Source organism: Calypte anna, chromosome 20 (genome assembly GCF_003957555.1).
Source record: "Calypte anna isolate BGI_N300 chromosome 20, bCalAnn1_v1.p, whole genome shotgun sequence".
Taxonomy (NCBI): domain Eukaryota; kingdom Metazoa; phylum Chordata; class Aves; order Apodiformes; family Trochilidae; genus Calypte; species Calypte anna.
In genome coordinates, this window is record NC_044265.1 from 1642683 (window position 1) to 1661243 (window position 18561).

Below are 18561 nucleotides of genomic sequence, written 5' to 3' on the forward strand. Positions count from 1 at the left end.
AGGAATAAAAAAATTCAGACTGGGCTTTCTTAAAATAGCAGGAGAGAGACAGCCCAGCTCAGCTCAGGAGGTGGCTGCAGAGCTGGCAGCACTAGACAGGATCTCCAGAACAAAAAAAATGCAGGAAATCCCCAGTGTCACTTCTCCCCACAATTGATTTAAAATGAGCTTATCCCTTGGCGTTTGGTACATGAGGAAGAAGAAACTTCCTGGCTATGAGGGGGGGGAAACACAGTTATAAATAGCACCACAATGAGCAAGTATCAGAAGTTATGTTGCAGCCCTGGAAGATCTTGGCTGGATCTTGAAAATATCTGTTGCCATGGCAGTAATTGCTATACATGGTAACAGTGAACAGTGGTGTGAGAACAATTTACTTTTTGATTTGGTGCCCAAAAAAAGTTCCTTTTGTTTTCTCTCACCAAAACTCAAGCATTTATTAGCTTGTGTTCAGTCCAAAATTGAGATTTTCACTTTCAGCAGTGGCAAAGGAAGGCAGCAAAAAAAAAAAAAAGGCAAATTCAGACAGAGGTGAAAGCAAGCAGTGCTCTCCCTGTCCTTCTTTTACAGCATAACCAGTGGACTGGGGCAAAGATCTGGACCATATTAGACTCCCCTTTATGTTTGTTGTGCAGCTAGACAGAGCTCATCTGCCTCCAGGACACAGTATTTGCCACTGATAAAAAAAAAAAGAAGAGCAAAAAAATCAGAGGCATTATTCTACTTCCAGCAGTTAGGAGCAAGGGCTCTCCTAAGATGGGACTACCCAACACTCCATATTAATCTGACAGCAGACCACAGTGCTGTCATGACTTTTCCATTCTGTTCTCTGCTTCTCCCTTTGGTGTTCCTGACCTCCTCTTCCCCTTCTGCCTGATGCTCAACACCAGCTGATGCTTTCACAGAAACACCTGCAACCCTCAGCCTCATTCCTGAATTGCAGTGCTCAAGATTTCTGACCTCATTTGCTCAGGGCCCATCACTGTACATGGGGACTGCAGCTCTCACCTCACCAGCCACCACTTTCATCCCTTTTTCTAGGTCACTAACAGAGGCTGCAAGCAGCAGAGATCCCAGCGTGGCTTCCCGTGGGACTTCCCTCCTCTGCAAAGTCTGGCACTCCACTTCTCATCTTCATAGCCTGGTTTTTAACCATTTATTCACCCATGATGGGCTTTCATCACCCATCACCCATGATACCCTTTGCTGAAACCTTTCAGAGCTCCTGTAGACCACTCCCCTGGATCACCCATGTGCTTGCAAATACCTTCTGAGTACTGCTAAGAGCCAGGTGGCTCAGTTTTGGTCTCCCAAAGCCATGCTGGCTCTCCTGCAACATTCCCTATCTATCCATGTTCCTGCTTAATTCTGGTTTCTGAAAATTTTCAGGAACCTAAGATACACATATTGGGAGAAAGCAACTGCCCCTCCACCCTGTCTACAGCTGGGACAGGAGAGGTTTGCCAGGCAGAGCACATCAGCTTGGTCAGACCCTCTCTCCATCTCCCTCCTTACACTCCCAGAACCACACCTGCAGTATGGATGCTAAAGGCACATCCCTGGCTGTTCTTCTCACTCTCTGTTTCAGACTGCCTGTATATAAGTTCACCCAAATGCTTTTTAGACTTGCTGTGTCTTTTGCATCCACAGCCCAGCAGAACAACAGATTCAGAAGTTCATCCCACGTTGTTGAAAATTAAAGTACTTCCTTCTACCTGCTTTAAGCCAATCTCAATCTCACCAAGTGCCCCTGGTTCTAGTGCCACAACATTTGGTAGATAAAATGCAACTTGGTCAGTGCTTCCACATGATTCTGTATACCTTAATCATTGCTACTCCAGTCTTCTATTCCAAACCAAGGAGTCACAAACCTTTTTTTCTCTCTCCCCATAAGACAGCTGCTCTGTCCCCAAGTAATTTTAATTTTCTTCTCTGCAGTTTCTCTACCACCACTGTCCTTCTCAAGATGCAGAAACCAGAACTGTGTGCAGCCCCCAAGATATACACCAAGGTGTTAAAGAGGTGAAATGATGCTTTATTATCTCTCTTGCTGATGTAAACCAGAACTTATTGCCCTAACACTGCACACTGAGCTGATGATTTCAGAGAACTGCTGACAGTGATGATTCCAAGGTCCTTTCTGAGCTGTAACCACCAGTTCCAGGCTCAGTATCATACAGGCCTGGTGCAGTTCTCCCCTACAGGTACCCCACATTTTCCTACACTGAAGTTCATCTGCCATTTATTTGTCCACTTGCTCAGTTCTGCAACATCCTCCTGGATTTCCTCACCTTCAGTGAGGTATCCAACCACCTGAAGGAACTGAGGATCCTCTGCAAACCTGGGGTTTTCACTGCCCCCCTCCATCCACAATTTGGAGCCATCTGATGTGACCCTCCCCAATTTCCCCCAGATCCTCCTCTTTCAGAAAATGCCATCGCATTTGCCACCATCAATTTCTGTGATACCAAGGGCACTTAAGCAACAGGATACACACAAAAGTATCTCAGCAATTTCAGATTTAAGATCTTATGGCACTCTTGAGCAGACGCTATCTGTTCCTTACAGCTTCTTATCAGTTTCTGTTTGTTCCAAAGTTATTTCCACTGACATTCAGTGCGAGACAACTTCTCAGACAGCTCTTTCGTAGTGAGCTTGGAGCTTGCAAAGCCACAAAGCTCCTCCACTGAAGCCAAGACAGACAAAAAATGCTTCAGATTTTTCCATGATGACTTTATCTTCCATGCCTCTCACACCTTGGTCTCTTCTGCTGCCTGCCTGCCTCCCAAAGGTTTTGAAAATTAATCATATTACACAAATTTGCTCTTCAAGAGTCTTATTCTGAATCTTTATTTTATTTTTGACGTAACCTGCTGAAATATATACAGTTTTGGGTCTGCTTGTATGGATATAGCTTCCCCTTTTTTGACCAACATCCATCTCACTCCACCAGCCTTCTTTGCCCTGCACATTGCCTTTTGTTTTCTTCCTTGAAAAGAACAACAACAAAACGACTTGGATGTTTTCTCAGTGGTGATATTCAATCCTTCTGAGCAGCCAATGCCATCACCACATACCTCCCATTCCACCTCTGGTCCTATCAGCTACTCCTGAGCAGAGGGACAGAGCCCTACAAGGCAGACAAGTATCAGGGCACCACTACACCAGCAGACAGCCCCTTTTTAGCAGACTCAGGAGCAAACACTAGCTCTGTGGCAGGGCAGATATAAGTCTCATTACTTTTACTAATGCTGCCAGTCAAGAAGAGCCCATAACCAGGGGCTCAGAGTTACCGCAACCTCCCTGGGCACACGAGTGCTGAGGTTCCACAGGTAACTGCACACTTCCAGTTTTCAGGTACCCAAACTGAGATGTGCTTCCAGCTGGAAACACCTTATGTGACCAGAGCACCTTCTGAGGCACCCACCAGATGAGATGCAGCAGGGGAAAGGCTTCTCCTGCTCGGGGGAATCCAGGAGCCCAGGATATGCCAGCTGAGATGCCAGGAGAGCAGTGCCCAGTGGCTGTGCCTCCCTCCCTGGGAGCAGCCACAGCCTGGCACTTCTCCCTTGGTTTTGGCACTGCTGAGTGCAGAGCTGCAGCCAAGGTCAAGGCCAGCACAGCCTCTGCCAAGGTCCTGACAGAGACAAGAGGCAGAGCTCAACTGTTATCAAACAGGTTTAGTCAGCAAAAGCTTTTAGATTTTAAAACAAATTAAATATTCACTGCTCAGTTTTTGCCTGAGGCACAAGAAACAACAGAGAGTTTGCATCTCCCAGTTGTTCATTCCTCTTCTTCATGTCTTCTGACACAGCTTGGCAGGTGTGAAGTTGAAAGGGATGAAGCCTCTTCCACATCTCAAGCAGCATGGAAGCTCTGCCATGACACGGTTGCCTCCCTGAATGTCCCCCCAACAGCACCTGAATTTCACAGCCAACCCCACTGACATTGCTCCTTGTCCATGAGGCCATATATTCCCTGTCCTAGTGAAAGGCAGAGGACCCAACAGAGCAGTCTAAAAGCCCTGCTACAGACACATCTCACCATCAAGTTTTCATCCTCACAGATGTCATTTGCCTTCCCCACAGCTGCACCCTCAGGAGGGTTTACACCTACAGCCCTTTGTGCAAAGCAGCACAATGTCCTACCACAATTATCTGCCCCAAAATGGCAATTTCAGGGGAATATTGTTAATTAATGAAAAGTCCCTCAAATTCTCTCTGCAGTCCTTGGAATCCCTGAGTTTATCTCAGGTCCAGTTGGGATGTGAAAGGCAAGAGAGCAGTGCAGGCAGCCCTATGAGACATTTCCCTGCTCTCTGACCCTCCCCACACTTGAAGAAGTGACTACTGCTGTGAGCAGCAGAGGACTGAGCAAGGCAGGAGGAATTGAACACATCCCCCACCCACCTCAGGGCCGTTCCTGGGGGCCCAGCTCCACAGCACACGCTGCCAGGACAGTGGTAACGGAGCCGCCCCGGCAGCTGCAGGAGGGATTTTATTTCATTGCCCAGAGTACAAGATGTACGTGGTATCAGGAGACACTCTCAAATAGGAAACTCTGCTCTTCCACAAAGAGCCTCCTGGTGCAGGATGCAGCCCAAAGTCAACATGCCCCGAGCACAGCTCAGCACCCAGGGCCCATCACCCCCACTCCTGCAAGGCCCCCGTTCTCACATTTCCAGCTGAACCGTGGGCTGTTTCAGGGGGCAATGTGGTGATCACCATGCTAAGCACCCTGCTCCACCTGCAGTCTTTGTTTCACACCCCAGAGACAGCAGGGTGGCCAGAGAAAAGTAGCCCAGGATGAAGTTTCCCTGTAGTCTCACAGCAAGGACACCGAGCACGCACAGTTGCTGGAAAACTTCTCCTCCCCCAGGCACAGGCAGCTCCTCTTTCTCAGCAGATTTCCTTATCCAAATGGAGACAAAAGCAAATTATTTCATGCCTCCAAGATCAAATACTGCTCAAGCAGCTGTCAGAGGCAGTGCTGGATGGGACTCTGCCATCATGTCCTGAGAGCTGCCTTGCCAGGAAAGAGCTGTGGGAGCCTGAGAGGCTGAAATCACCAACAGCTCCAGCTCTCCTTGTTTCAATAAGAGATGAAATCACCAACAGCTCCAGCTCTCCTTGTTTCAATAAGAGCAACCTGAACAGCAACAGATGGAGAGAGGCTGAGAGCTGAAGTTGTTCAGCCTGAAGAGAAGGCCCTGGGCAGACCTCAGGGCACCTTCCAGGACCTGAAGGGGCTCCCAGGAAAGCTGAAGAGGGACTTTTGACAAGGACATGGAAACCAGGATAAGGGGGAATGGCTTTAAACTAAAAGAGGGAAGATTTAGGTTAGACATTTAGGAAGCAATTCTTTGTTGTGAGGGTGCTGAGCCCCTGTCCCAGGGTGCCCAGAGAAGCTGTGGCTGCCCCATCCCTGGCAGTGTTCCAGCCCAGGTTGGATGGGGCTTGGAGCACCCTGGGCTGTGGGAGGTGTCCCTGACCATGGCAGGGGGGTTGGGATTGGATGATTTTTAGGGCCCCTTCCAACCAAAATGAGTCAGGGATTGTGTGTTTCTAAGTGTCTCTACCTCCACAGCATCTCACTGCCAGCCTCCTCCTTTCACAGGGTTTTACAGAGTCCTAACAACACACCCAAAGTCACCCCTGCAGTACAGTGGCTGAAGGCAGCCTGAGGGGCCATGGGAGGGGAACTGATGACAACCCTGGGGTGTGCTGTGAGCAGAGCAGATCCAGTGCCTTGCTGCTGCTGGAAAGAGGGGGTCCCCTCTGTGTACCCCCAGTACACAGGGACACTGGAGCTCCTCGGTTCCCACATGGAAACTTTCCAGCTTGCTAACTAAAAAGCAGTTTTCTCTTGCTTTAGTGAACTCAACCACTTTGGTGATGGGACCCAGGGCCAGAAGAAACGAGGGTGGCAGTGCACAGTTTCACACTGGAGGATCACTGTCTTTCTTATCCTTTATGCTTACTGCCTCCCCAAAACAGACTTCTGCTCTGGAAAAGCCTTGAGTCTCCAGAACTTCAAACAAATGTTTTGGACCCATTTCAAATTACAGCTTCAATGAACTCAGGCTGAGTTGTCAGACCACCACCAACTCACCAAGCATTTCCTCAGAAGCTTCTAAAGCCACAGTGCAGAAAGCACCATGACACTTGCTTTTCACCCTCATTTTCATTGATTTTAAAACTAATTCACTGAAAACTGGAGAAGCTTATTCAAGGGGCGGACTATAAGGAGATTCCGTGCCAAAACTGCAACTCTTCTAATGCAGGACTGCAGGCAGGACTGACCCAAGCCCAGAGCCCAACTCCAAGCCCCAACACTTCACACTCATTTTACTGTACTGACTGAATGCAACTCAGCCACATCCCAGTCAGGCTAAGCATTGTATTACACTGGTAGAAACTGCTAAGAAACTGTACCTCCATATCACAACATACTCAGCATTTTTCCTCAGGCATACAGTAAGCTCTTCTCATGCCAGCCACACTCCGGGCTCTGCACCTCAGCTCACAGCCCCCTTCCCCATCTCTCTTTGCTTCACTTGATGTTTATTCATCACCAAGAACTCATAAAACACTTTGAGCATCTCCCTTTACCATAGCTTACAGCAATGCCTGGAAGGCCCAATAAAAAAACCAAAAAAATTCCAAACCTAATTACTGTAGCTAGGGAGCAAATTAGATCAAGACAGTGTGGCTGAAATACAGCTGGACATTTGTAATTATCAAAGAACTACAATATACACGAGGAGGAAACAGCTTCTGGACCAGAAGAGGACCAAATAGGACATTTAATTTCACAACAAACTGAACGTGTTGAAACTAACAGCTGGACCTTGAGTTACTGTTTAGCTGCACATAAGGGAGACTCAGATCCTGGAGCACAGTGTGTGACCCTCCACAGCTTTCCCCATGTCTGGAAACAACCCTGCACTTGCTGCTGCCCACACATCCCCAAAAGCACCTGGGAGACAAGCCCAGGGCTGTGGGAGGGAGCAGGACTACACCAGCAGATGAGCTACACCAACCAGGACTGCAGCAGGTTGGGGTCCTGACAATAAAACCAAGCCAGCCACCCCGAGGCACCAAAAACTGCAGCCAACATCCACCACCTGGTCTGGGCACAGCCCCTCGAGTGGCATCTTTCCAGGCAACACAACACAGAACTGCTCACCCATTGCATCCCCTGGCTCTGTATTTAATTATTTAGCTATAAAGTCTCATATGATAACTTCTTCTCTGACTTTGCTTTATTACTGAAAATATTTTACGCCAATTTATCCTTCCCCTAAACTGAGTCCTGGCTGCTGCTACAGATGAAAACCCACAGCCAAGACATTGCTCTGCCTCAGAGTCAAAATAACCAAGACAGCTGAACTCCATGTGGTGAAAGGGCATTTGCTGAGCTCATTCCCAACTCGTTGGGCAGCATTGTGCAGGGCTTTTCTTGGTCTCACTGGTGATGGACACAGTAAGCCTCTTTGTCACTCTTCTGGGAAAAAAACAAACACAAGGAAAACCAAACAGAAAAACCAGATTCGCCAAACAAAGAAGTTACCCCTGCTACAGCACACCTGGCACTGGGTTCGTGGTGCCCACACAAAATCCCACTACACTGAGTCCTTTCTGCCTCTGGAACAAGTTTCCAGCCAGAAAGCAGCAACCTTGTTTGCCCAGGTAGGAAGCAGAAGCAGCCCCATCTGCCACAGCAAAGCCCCATGTGGCAGCTCCTCCAGCTGCCACCTCACACACACACAAAGGAGCCTGGTGCAGGTCTGAGGTTCCCCCCCACCCCCTCACTTGGTTTGTTTGCTTTTCATAGATCATAAACCCTGTGGCTATGAAAAGGGTCAGTTTGGAAAGGGCCAGAACTGCTCTGTTCTGGGCTGAAACAGGAATGTGCAGCAAGCATGGGGCACTCACCCACCATCCCCTGTTTCATCCCACATCAGAGCAGTTTCCAGGGAGGAAAGCAAAGCCAAGAGTGAGCTTGGCTCAGGGAGCTAGGCACAAGCAGAGTATGAGAGGGTAAGAAAATATATCCCCTGTGCAGAGCCAGCCTTCTATTTGCCTCTGGTGGCTTATAAAGGTGTCAATGAATAATTTTTGCAGATCTTTCAATTTCAGAAGTTCCCAGTGGTCTGCAGCATAAAGCTCTCAGCAGAACTTCATACAAGACCTTAAGTCCAAGTAAAGAGCTTGAAAAAAAATAGCCTCAGCATCTCCAGTCCTTTATTCTTTCAGCTTGTTTTTTTCAGGGGGGGGATGGTTCTGAAGCTGGTATTGTCCCACTCAAATCCTTCTTTTTCACCTGAAGCACATAACTGCAGGAGGCCAGACACACCTCAACACCTCCAGCTCCTACACAAGCCAGACCAACTCTTCCCCTGGGGATCCTGGACTCATTTTCATTGTCCATGCTTTCTTACACACAAGAAATCTGGATCTTCAGCATCCTCATTATAAGCTTCCCAAACCCCTTTTGGCTCTGTGTGTTGCATAACCAAAAAATGGCAGTTGATTACAAAGAAGGAAAAAAGCTTGGGAGGGTAGCTGGAGGTTGGCTACACTGGAATTCACTGATGAATATTCAACTGGAAATACAAAACACTGTTATTCCTTACATCAGTAACCTCAAACACTTGGAACAGCAATTAGGATGAGAGAATATATCCCAAATAATAGTATCTTTCCCATTCTCCCACAAGACAAACACCAAGTTCAAAAACATTTGCTCTCAACCTACAACCTGATGTTCCTGATGTTCAAGCCAGATGGAGCTCACATCTGCAGCTTTAGTTAATACTTTCCTGCCACTCCAAAAAACTACTGCTTTAAGAATTTGCCCAAAGCAGAAGCCTACTCTTCCCCATGAAAAGTATAAAGACAACCAGACAGCTTGCTTCAGTGGACACTCATGACTAAGCTACTAAAAAGTGCAAGAAATTGCTTGATCATAAAAGCTGTCCTTCCCAAGAGGGAAGTGCCTTTCTGTGCACCTTGACAGAGGCAGGAATTAACATCAAATGTGTAAATGATGACAGCAGAGCTCAGAAACCCTCTGAGAATCCAGCTAAACCAAATCCCAGTGTCTGCTCTGAAATTTATAAATAAGAGGCACTTCACTAACTATTTGAATCTGCCCAGAGGGATTTTTAAAGAAACACAAGAGTGTACATGTCACAACAAGGCACAGATAATTGCACTCCACCTGGGGAGAACTGATGGAGCCTAAGTGGAGCCCTTCAAATTCTGACGTATTTATTTGCTGAAAGCTTGCAAGCATCTCCTCCTAATTGCATCATCCACCAGAAAGCCATTTGAGCAGTGTGACAGGAATGGAGACACTGGGAAGAGAAGACCACAGGGAAGGAGGAAATGCTGCTTTCCTTTGAACTTCTGATTAGTTTTCATCAGAAGACTCTGGTGTGTCTGAAGGAGTTTCCCAAGGACCAGGCTTTTATCTGCACGGAGTCAAACACAACCCCACCTCAGGAGCTAGCTCCAGGCCACACTGAGCCTGCTGATGGGAGCAGCTTACAAAGGATACTGCAGTGATGCTGGACAAGATGTCTATCACAGCTTATCACCCTTCTTCTGCCTCTGCCAGCAGAGATACTGGAGCAAAAACACCCTCCTGGTGTCACCTAATGCCAGTCAGTCTTTCACCCCTAAACCATTTCATCCCAAGGAAACTGCCCTGGCAAGTTCACCGACAGCTCCAGCAGCCCAGTCAGAGAAGGGATGACAGCAGCAGTGTGGGGCAGTGGTCGGGCTGCTGATAAACTCTCCCACCTGCACTTATCTCCACTGCTGTCAGAGAGCAAGCAGAGACCTTCACTCCCCCAGAGCACTTACTGTGAAGTGAGTTACCACAACACTCAGCCAGGAACTGGCTCATCCAGCAGAGGAAAGCAGGACAACCTGCTGGGAGGAGAAGCTTCTGTGGTCACAGCCAGCTTCAGAGAGGACGTTTATTCACAGCCTTATTTAAGCCAATTAACAAGAGGGTAAAGCAGAACAGGACACACAGACCAGTTCAGAGGATGTGGGGGGCTTTGCACTGAACAACAGCAGGAGGTTCAGATGCTCTGCCAAAACCATAAGACCCCTTTGCAGCAAAGCTGCAGACACAAGGAGCCTCAGCAGCTCCAGGGCAGGCTGACAGAGCGTGGAAGGCTTCACTCATTCCTAAATTAAAACTTCTGAAAAAACACAGAAACCAGTATTCAGGCAAAGACAAAATAAAGCCTGGAGCAATCGGAATTAATTACATGCAACAAACTCACAGTCAAGATATTGAGATTCAATAATAATGCTAAGAGTTTTCCTTGTAATCAGAACATAAAACGTGAGAATCCTTTATATCTATATTAATCCAATATAAATGGTCAGCCAGACCAGCAGGCTTCTCACTGAACAAGCACACTCAATATCACCCCCAGTTCTCCTGCCACCCAGCTAACAGGACTTTAGCAACCCCCAGTACTGGTGCAGGCTGCAAGACCTCCCTCTGCTCACACCCTGAGGCTTTTAAATTCAAATAGCCAAAAATATGCTGCTAAAATGGCAAGTCCAAACGAAAAGCTTTCTTCTCCATCAATAAAAAGGCAACCAGGTAGTATTCTTAGTAATGCATTACCTATCAAGAAATATAGATATGACACATCCTTTTGCAACTTCAAAGAAAGGACTCATGAATATTTATTAAGCTGCACTGCCAAGAGGGGAAAAAAAACAAACAACCACCCCCCCACGGGCCAAAAAGCCAGAATCCTTTGGCAGTTTATGCTTTGTTATCTTTAATTACAGAAGCGATTCCATTAAAGCTGATTGAAATCGTGCAATCCTTCCCACAATCCCTCAACGATGATAATAGTTCTTCTTCTATGGCTCTATAGGAAAAAAACCTGTTCCCTGTTTTACTAAACTTTACCTGGTTGCCAGCAGTTAGTTGCCCCAGTCCTGTGAAGCCAATCCCTGAAGAATAGTAGGATTGATTTAAAAATAAACCAAAAAAAAAACCAGCCTCAAAGCTCAGATACAAAACACAGAAATCTGCAAGGCCTTCTTACCCATGAGGCACTTCACTACAGGAGCCTCAGTCTCTCCTCCTTTCATCTCTGCACCACAGCACAGTACATTTTTTCTAGAGATCAAGTAAATCAGTTGAATGGGAGGCATTTGATTTTTGTGCCCCTAAAGCATGGCAGCGTTCAGCAAACCAAATCCTGCACATCACATTGGCACATCAAACGTGCAAGTCTCTCAGGAGGCTTTTCAGCTGCAGATCCAGTAACAGGCAGGCTGAAAGCAGCATTTCACATCCCACAGACAACCATAACTGGTTGCAAAATGCACCGGGCCAGGACACTTCCATTTCCCTGTAGCTTACATGATCCCAGCTAAGGCCAAGACATCTGTTTCAGCTAAGCAAACCTGTTGTGAATACAGAAGGCACGTGAACTATCCGACCAAAAACCTGGCTTCACAACCTGCATTCCTATATCCACTGTGAACTCAACATCATTCCCAACAGCCTCCATCCAACTGATAGGAATGAGCTGTCTCATCAGCCCAGCAAACACCAAACTGAAAAACACCAAAGAGACAGTCAGGGAGGATATGCTAGAAAAATTATGCCAAAATCCAGCTCGAGAAGCTGGACTGGCTAGTGGAACCACAGCCCCAAATCCAGGTGGCCTTGTCAGGTTTTGCAGTTTATCCCCTGGAACCTGCATCCTCCAGCCCCGAGTGCTGAGTGCCCTTGGCTGTCACAAGCAGAGAGGCAGAAGGAGCTGCTGTGAGTGGCTCTGCTGGCAGACTGAGAGCATGCTGCTGTGCTAATTGTTTTGCTCTGGATGAATTCTGGTATTCTACATCCACTCTCCAGGGGATTTACCATCCCTCCTCAAGAGGGTCCTTCTGCCCGATTAACTTAAACTGTGTTCTGCTGCAAAAGATGCAGAAGAGACAGGAAAAAACAAAGAAACAAACAGAAAAACAGCAAAAAAACACAACAACACCCAAAACAACTTCAAACACAATAAAAATAAAAAATCATTCCAACACCTTGCACTGTCGCCAAGGTACCAGGCAAAACGCCAGCACAGCCCTCCCTCCTCTCCCCCAGACAAAGAGAATGTGAAAAGCCAGCTGAAATCTGCTGCCCCTGGGGAGAGCCCTCACTCACAGGAATGTTAAATCATTTCGAGTTTCTCATACAGGATGGAAAAAAACGCTGGCAAAACAGTGCAACAGCAACTGTTATCAGCCATGGGGAGGACAGTGCTTCTGCCAGGCTCCTTACCCTCCTCCCACCAGAGCCAAACTTAATTCAAGCACTTCTGGCCACAGAGCCGAGGTGCAGAGCGCCCAGAAGGAACTCTCTGAATGGAGTTATTCAGAGGAGCCATAAAATCCGCCTGCGTTTGTCGGAAGCAGGATGCAGCCTGGGAAACTGGCCTGGCTACCTGGCCCTCCATTTTCACTGCCAACAGGTGATCCCGGCTCCTTACCCACTTCCAGCCGGAGCGAACCCTCCCCAGGTCACCCCTCGCCAGCAAAACGAGCTAAACAGTCGGTCCTGTGTTCCACCGGGAAAACGGTGTCACTTTGTCATTGTGTTGGGTTTTTAAGAGACGGGGAACAACCTACGCAGCCTGCCAGCCCGGTCCGAAACGGGCACGAAATCGGAGGCTGCTTCTGACGAGCCCCTCGGGGGAGTGGGGACCCAGACCCGGGCAGGACCCAGACCCGGGCAGGCCCAGGGAGCTGGAGTCAGGGCCAGGACAGCCCCGCTCGGGGCTGCGAACAGCGCGGTCCGGGCTGCGGCTGGAGCCGGGCCCTGCGGGGAGCGCGGCGGCTGCGGGAGGTTCCCCCACGGACGGGCCGGCACGGGCGGGAGGCAGCCGGGGCAGCTCCCCGCACAAGTTGTCCGTCTGTCCGTCCGTCGGTCCACCTCGGCCCGGATCTTCTCCCTCCCCAGGGCCCGGCCCGACTGCCCCTCACCTGCCCGCGGGACCCACGGCTCGCCCGTCACCCCCCTCCCCGGGCCGAGGTGCGACCCAGCCCCGTCCCGCTCCCCGCGCCGTCCCGGCGGTGCCGCGGTGCCTCCTTCCCTCCCTCCCGCCGCCTCAACAGGTGCGCGGGGCCGCTCTCACCTCTCCGCCATGGCCCTCTCGGCCGCGCCGCCCGCTCTGCCCGCCAGTGGGGCAGGATGTGAAACCCGACCCCGGCCCCGCCCGGGGGCGGTGCGGCCCGGCCCGGGGACCCCCGGCCGCTCCCCGGGTCCCTCTGCTGGGGGCCGCCGCGCCGCGCCGGGCCGGGAGAGGAGGGGAGGGGAAGGGAGGAGCGGGCAGCAGCGCCCGGGGCCGGCGGCAGCGGCGGGGACTGCGGGGTGAGGGCAGCCCCTGGCGGCGGCTGCGGCCGCTCCGGGGCCCGACTGAGCCCCCGGCACCGCCGAGTCCCTGCACGGCCCCGGCCTGCCCGTCTGCTGCACCTGCCCCGGCCCGGCCCGGCCCCAGGGGTGGAAACGAGGAGGGGAGAAGCGAAGCTGGAGAACAGAAGGGGAACGGAGCTGGGGAAGGGTCTGGAGCACAAAGTCTGCCCAGGAGGGGCTGAGGGCCCTGGGGGTGTTGATCCTGGAGCAGAGGAGGCTGAGGGGAGACCTTCTGGATCTCTGCAACCCCCTGAGAGGAGGTTGGAGCCAGGGGGGTTTGGTCTCTGCTCCCAAGGAACAAGGGATGGGACAAGAGGAACGGCCTCAAGTTGTGCCAGGGGCTGGGGAACAGTTTCTTCCCCGGAAGGGTTTTCAGGCCCTGGCCCTGGCTGCCCAGGGCAGGGATGGAGTCCCCATCCCTGGAGGGACTTAAAAGCCCTGGATATGTGGTGCTGAGGGACACGGGTTATTTAGCAGTGCTGGGGTAATCGTTGGACTTTATGGTCCTAAGGGTCTTTTTCAACCACCACAATTCTATGATTATTTGAGCTCCAGGTCAATGGCAATGTTCTGCTGTTGTAATTGTGTTAATTGGGAAGGAGCCGTACCACCCGTCATGGGTGCTGTGCAGTTCTTGTCAGGGCAGACAGGTCACACACCTGCAGACTGTGCTGGGTGCAGGTCCCAGATGTCACCTGTGCTTGGTTCTGGATCACAGCTGTCCCAGTAAATTGCTTATCCCCGTGACGTGTCCTTGACACTGCCACCCGTGGTGCCCAGAGCTGTCAGGGTATCAGTACTGGGGCACAGTACTCAACAGCTCTGCTCTGCCCCCCATTATTCCTGACATCCACCAAGAGCTGGGATGGAAAGCACGGCTTTGGCAAGTGGGACTTGAACCAGCCTGGAGTATCAAAAAAGAAAAACATTTTCACCTGTGCTGGATACGGGGCTGTCCCTGATGGGTCACAGTGTGGTGGTGAGCCTGTAGTGTAAGGCTGCCATGCATCTGGGTTTGTCCAGAAGTGCCCTCTTTTTTTCCCTGGTAATTTTGTTTGGGCAGATTATGAGGATTTATTGTGTTCACTGTTGTCCTGAGCATGTAGCAATCTGTGCAGGAAGAGCAGGTGCATCCCCCATGGGTGCAGGGATCAGCCATCAGCATACCCAGAGCAATTCAGAGGCCTCAGGAGAAGGTAGAGCTCTGCTCCCTGAGCAGCAGGAGCCATCTGAATAACCCAACCCTGATCTACAGCTTCTGTCAGCCACCAATTTGGAGCATGGAGGCACAGCAGAGCCCCTCTTATCTCAGCGACTGCTGCCATGTAGCACTGCTCCCAACAAATTTCATACAGAGTCCTGTTATTCCTCAACAGGAACAGCCCCCTGTGGAGGCAAATCCTGGGGGATGAGCTGCCCAGATGCATCAGACTCCTCTGACTGGGCTCAAGACTTGACAGATACTTGGTGGATTTTGCCACCAACTGAGGGGGTTTTGGCCTCGATGGCCAAAATGCATGCAGAAAGTTTCTGCTAAAGTCAGAAATGAGTCTGTTCAGTTTATGAATCACTCTGGGGGAGCGAGTGGGCAGGGTCCCTGCACAGAGCCATACCGTGCTCATGCTGCTCTCTTGCAGACAGTGTTTTGGCTCTCCTGAAGAACTTCAGAGTAACTTAATCTGAAGACATCCACGTGAAAGTCCCACTGCACTTTTAAATAACAAATAGAGAGACAGTGAGATCATGGCCACTCCACTTGCTGGCAGACACACAGCTGCACAGCTCTTGCTGGGGGTGGGGGTAGAAGGGTCCTGGGGAGAGGGGCCCCTGGGGGCTGCTGGAGATGCCTGGGGTGCTGTGGGAGAGCAGGCAAGGGAGGACGAATGTTGTGGTGAAGGAAAGGAAGAGTTAAACCAGGTCTGAGCTGGAAACAAAAGTTTGCTGGTGTAGCTATTGGCACCTTTTCTTGTGGGGGTGCAGATATCACTTGCCTTTGCCAATAAAGGCTGTACCTGTGTGAGGGAAACAGCACTGCTGGGAAAATGCTTAGAGCAGCCTGACAGCCTCTGTTCAGGGCTCTTGTGATACAGACTTGGTGTACAACAACTTTAACAGGCTGACTGACATGGCTGTGCAAGCAAGAGCCTTTGGACAGACTAAAAATAGAAGATGAGGAGATAGGAAGTTGCAGGAGCTCCAGCACCCCTCAAAATGAGGGATGTGATGTGGTACATGGGAAGCTGCAGCTGGAGAGACCAGATGAGCACTCATTTTTTCTGTCCTGATTTAATTCTGCATATTTCAGGGTTTGATTATAATGTGTAGGCTGTTTTCAATCCATGCTGGCAAGCTGTCTGGAGAACTCTTAACTTCATAGCTTATCTGCTGCGGCTAAAACTCTTGGGACATGAATCTGCACATCATGTGCTAAGAGACCTCCTGATTCTTGAGGCCAGAGTGAGCAAGCTGGGGGCATTTGAGGATGCAGAGGGGACACTGAGAGGACATCTCAGATCAGTCCTACTCACATGCTGGCAGCCCTTTGCTGTCTCACATAAAGTCATGCAGCATGACTTTATGGGCATCAAAACAAAGAGCAAGGAAACCACCATGAAGGCAGAACATCCCCACGAGAAGATGATCAGGTACCTGCTGACACTCCTGGGAGCAGAGATTCCCACTGCTGGAAGAGGAAGCCTGGGCAAAAGGGGGTTCACCAACCAGGCATGATAGATGGTTGTGAGGCTGCACACCAGTGCAAAGCTGCCAGAGCAAGGTTCATCTCTTCTGGAGAGCCAGGGAGCACGGGTGGACATGAGCTATGTCAACACCAGTGACTCACGGAGGGGGAGAGAAATCACAGAGGGGAAAAACAAAGCAGCTATGGGAAAATCTTCTTTTGTGGTCCCCCTGCAGTGACTTTTTCCAAAATTTTCACAGTTCAGGCAGTCATGGGCTGAGAAAAATTTCTGCTAGCAGTACCTGGTACAAGGTGATACGGGTGGGTCCCTCTGTGACACACGAGGAAGATGAAGCCCAGTAGTCATGGTGCCTGTCATCAGTACACAGAGCTGGCAGCAGGTGAACATGAAGTGTCTGAACAGCCTTTGAGAGCATGGCTTGCATGTGTGTCTGAGAACTGCACTGCACTGAGCTTGCAGTGTCTCTGAGAACACAGGGTTGCAAACCCTGGTGCTTTTGCTAGTAACATACCCATGCTGCCTACAAGAAACAGCAGCCTTTCTGAACTTTGAGGCCGTGAACACTAGATCCCTGTAAGATGAATTAAGAGATATACGATCAATGTTTCCAGGCCAAAGTATTCCCTTGCTGGCTGTTGTTGGCTGAAGGCTATTTCCTACAACTGCCACTGAAGAACTGCAAAAGGAGCCAGGTCCCTGAGATCATGCTCCAAACGTTTCTTCAGATGCTGTTCCCAGCTGGAAGAATCTGTGTCTGGAGCTGTGCACCCTCCCCCTGTCATGAAGCTGCTCAGCTGCTCAGCTCGTAGCTCTGCACACACTCCCTGTCAGGAAATGGCAGGTGGAGGACCTTGCAGGAGGAGGTTTCCTCAACTCTGGCTGTGGGAGAACAGGTGATGGTGATGGTGACGTTCAGGAGACCTCAGGGTAGCACTGATGCTTCCCTGACAGCACATATTGAGCTGAGGAGCTGGGGCAATGCCCACACAGATGTGTTCCAGCTGTGAGCCCAGCCAGTGCATTTTCCCAGAGGTTTGGGCCAGCAGATACTGCCCTTGCTCTGCTTCTGCTGACAGAATGGGCTGCACAGCCTGCAACCAGCCCCACCGTGTCTCTGTGTACAACAAGGGGGGAGTTACAACTGGCTGCAAACAAACCCAGTGTTGGGGACAGACTGGTGATACTGGGAGTAGAGACCTAAAGTGCTTGGCGGGTCATTCATCTGCAACCTCAGGAGTGATGGTGGGAGGAAGAGGGGGACACTCTTCCTCAGGGGCTCCCTACTCCACTCAGGACCTGCAGTTAAGCTCTGGTCCTCTCCCTTGGTCCCACCTTTGCTATATTCCAGGGAAGCTTGTGCCAAGCCTGGCCCCTTGCTGACCCTTCCCCACCAACTAGGCCAACTAGGCCAGCAGCCCCCCAACCATGGCTGGCCCTGGTTGCTATCACCAAACCTGCTCTGCTCCTCTTGCCTGGTGGGTATGGCACTGCCATGCTGTTACTTCACCTTCAGCTTGCTTGTCATCTCCTCCACGAGTCCCCAAGGCTGGGATGGGGAGCAGGAGCAGCTCTGTGCACTCTTGAACTGAAGGAGCCAATAATACCAGAAAACATTCTGTCCTGTGCAAGTGTATATTAAACATGTCAAAGTACCACCAAGCTATGGCTTTGAGTGCCTTCATGGGGACAAGGGTTCTCACCATGGGCAGCTCTTTCATCAACAAGAAAACATGAGAAAGTGCTGGGCTGACTAGTGGGTAGAGTTCACCCACATGGATGGTGGGATCCTGGAGATTTTCAAGGTTTGGTTGTGCAAAGCTGTGGTTGGCTTGATCTAGCAATGGTGATGGTCTCACTTCAAGCAAGAGCTGGATCCTACAAAGGTCCCTTTTGATCAAGACATATGTAATTCTGTGTTGGGGGCTTGGGGGTCAAGCTGGGTGGCTGATGTGGTGAATTCTCCATTATTTCAGAGCACAGACATGGGCTATCACGTCTCAAATACCTCCCTGAATAGGCCCAGTCTGCCCTGGATGCAGGAGCTGCTGGCTGAGGTTCTCTGCATTGTGTGCTGTGACAATCCTCTCTGACAAATGGTCTTAACATGTATGAGGCAGAGAAAAAACATCCCTGCTCTTAATTAACCCTGTCTGTGTTTTGGAGCTGACCGAAGGTATCAAATAGCTCAGGACTGTCCTTTGGAAAGAGCTGGCTGGAGATACTTGGCCATTTGTAAAAGCATGTGGTTTTAAGCAGCAATCAGCAGACTTTTATATAGTGGGCATGATGTAAATTGATATAACGAGCCAGATGCTCTGCCATGGGGCTTTTAAAAAATCATCCTGTCCCACTTTTTTCCCATCTTTCCACCTTTAGCCCCCAAGCAGAGGAAGCAGCCAGGTTA

The 18561-nt window shown here is 50.1% G+C and overlaps 1 protein-coding gene across 1 annotated transcript in view; it reads right to left on the reverse strand.

Annotated features, from left to right (window-relative positions):
• Nucleotides 1-13261, reverse strand: part of LOC103539826 (rho GTPase-activating protein 39-like) — a 57343-nt gene extending 44082 nt beyond the window's left edge. The window contains exon 1 of the mRNA XM_030463014.1: nucleotides 13178-13261. Within this exon, the coding sequence (XP_030318874.1) occupies nucleotides 13178-13188 (11 nt within the window). The 5' untranslated portion in view covers nucleotides 13189-13261. The remainder of the gene's footprint in view (nucleotides 1-13177) is intronic.
• Nucleotides 13262-18561: the final 5300 nt, after the last annotated feature.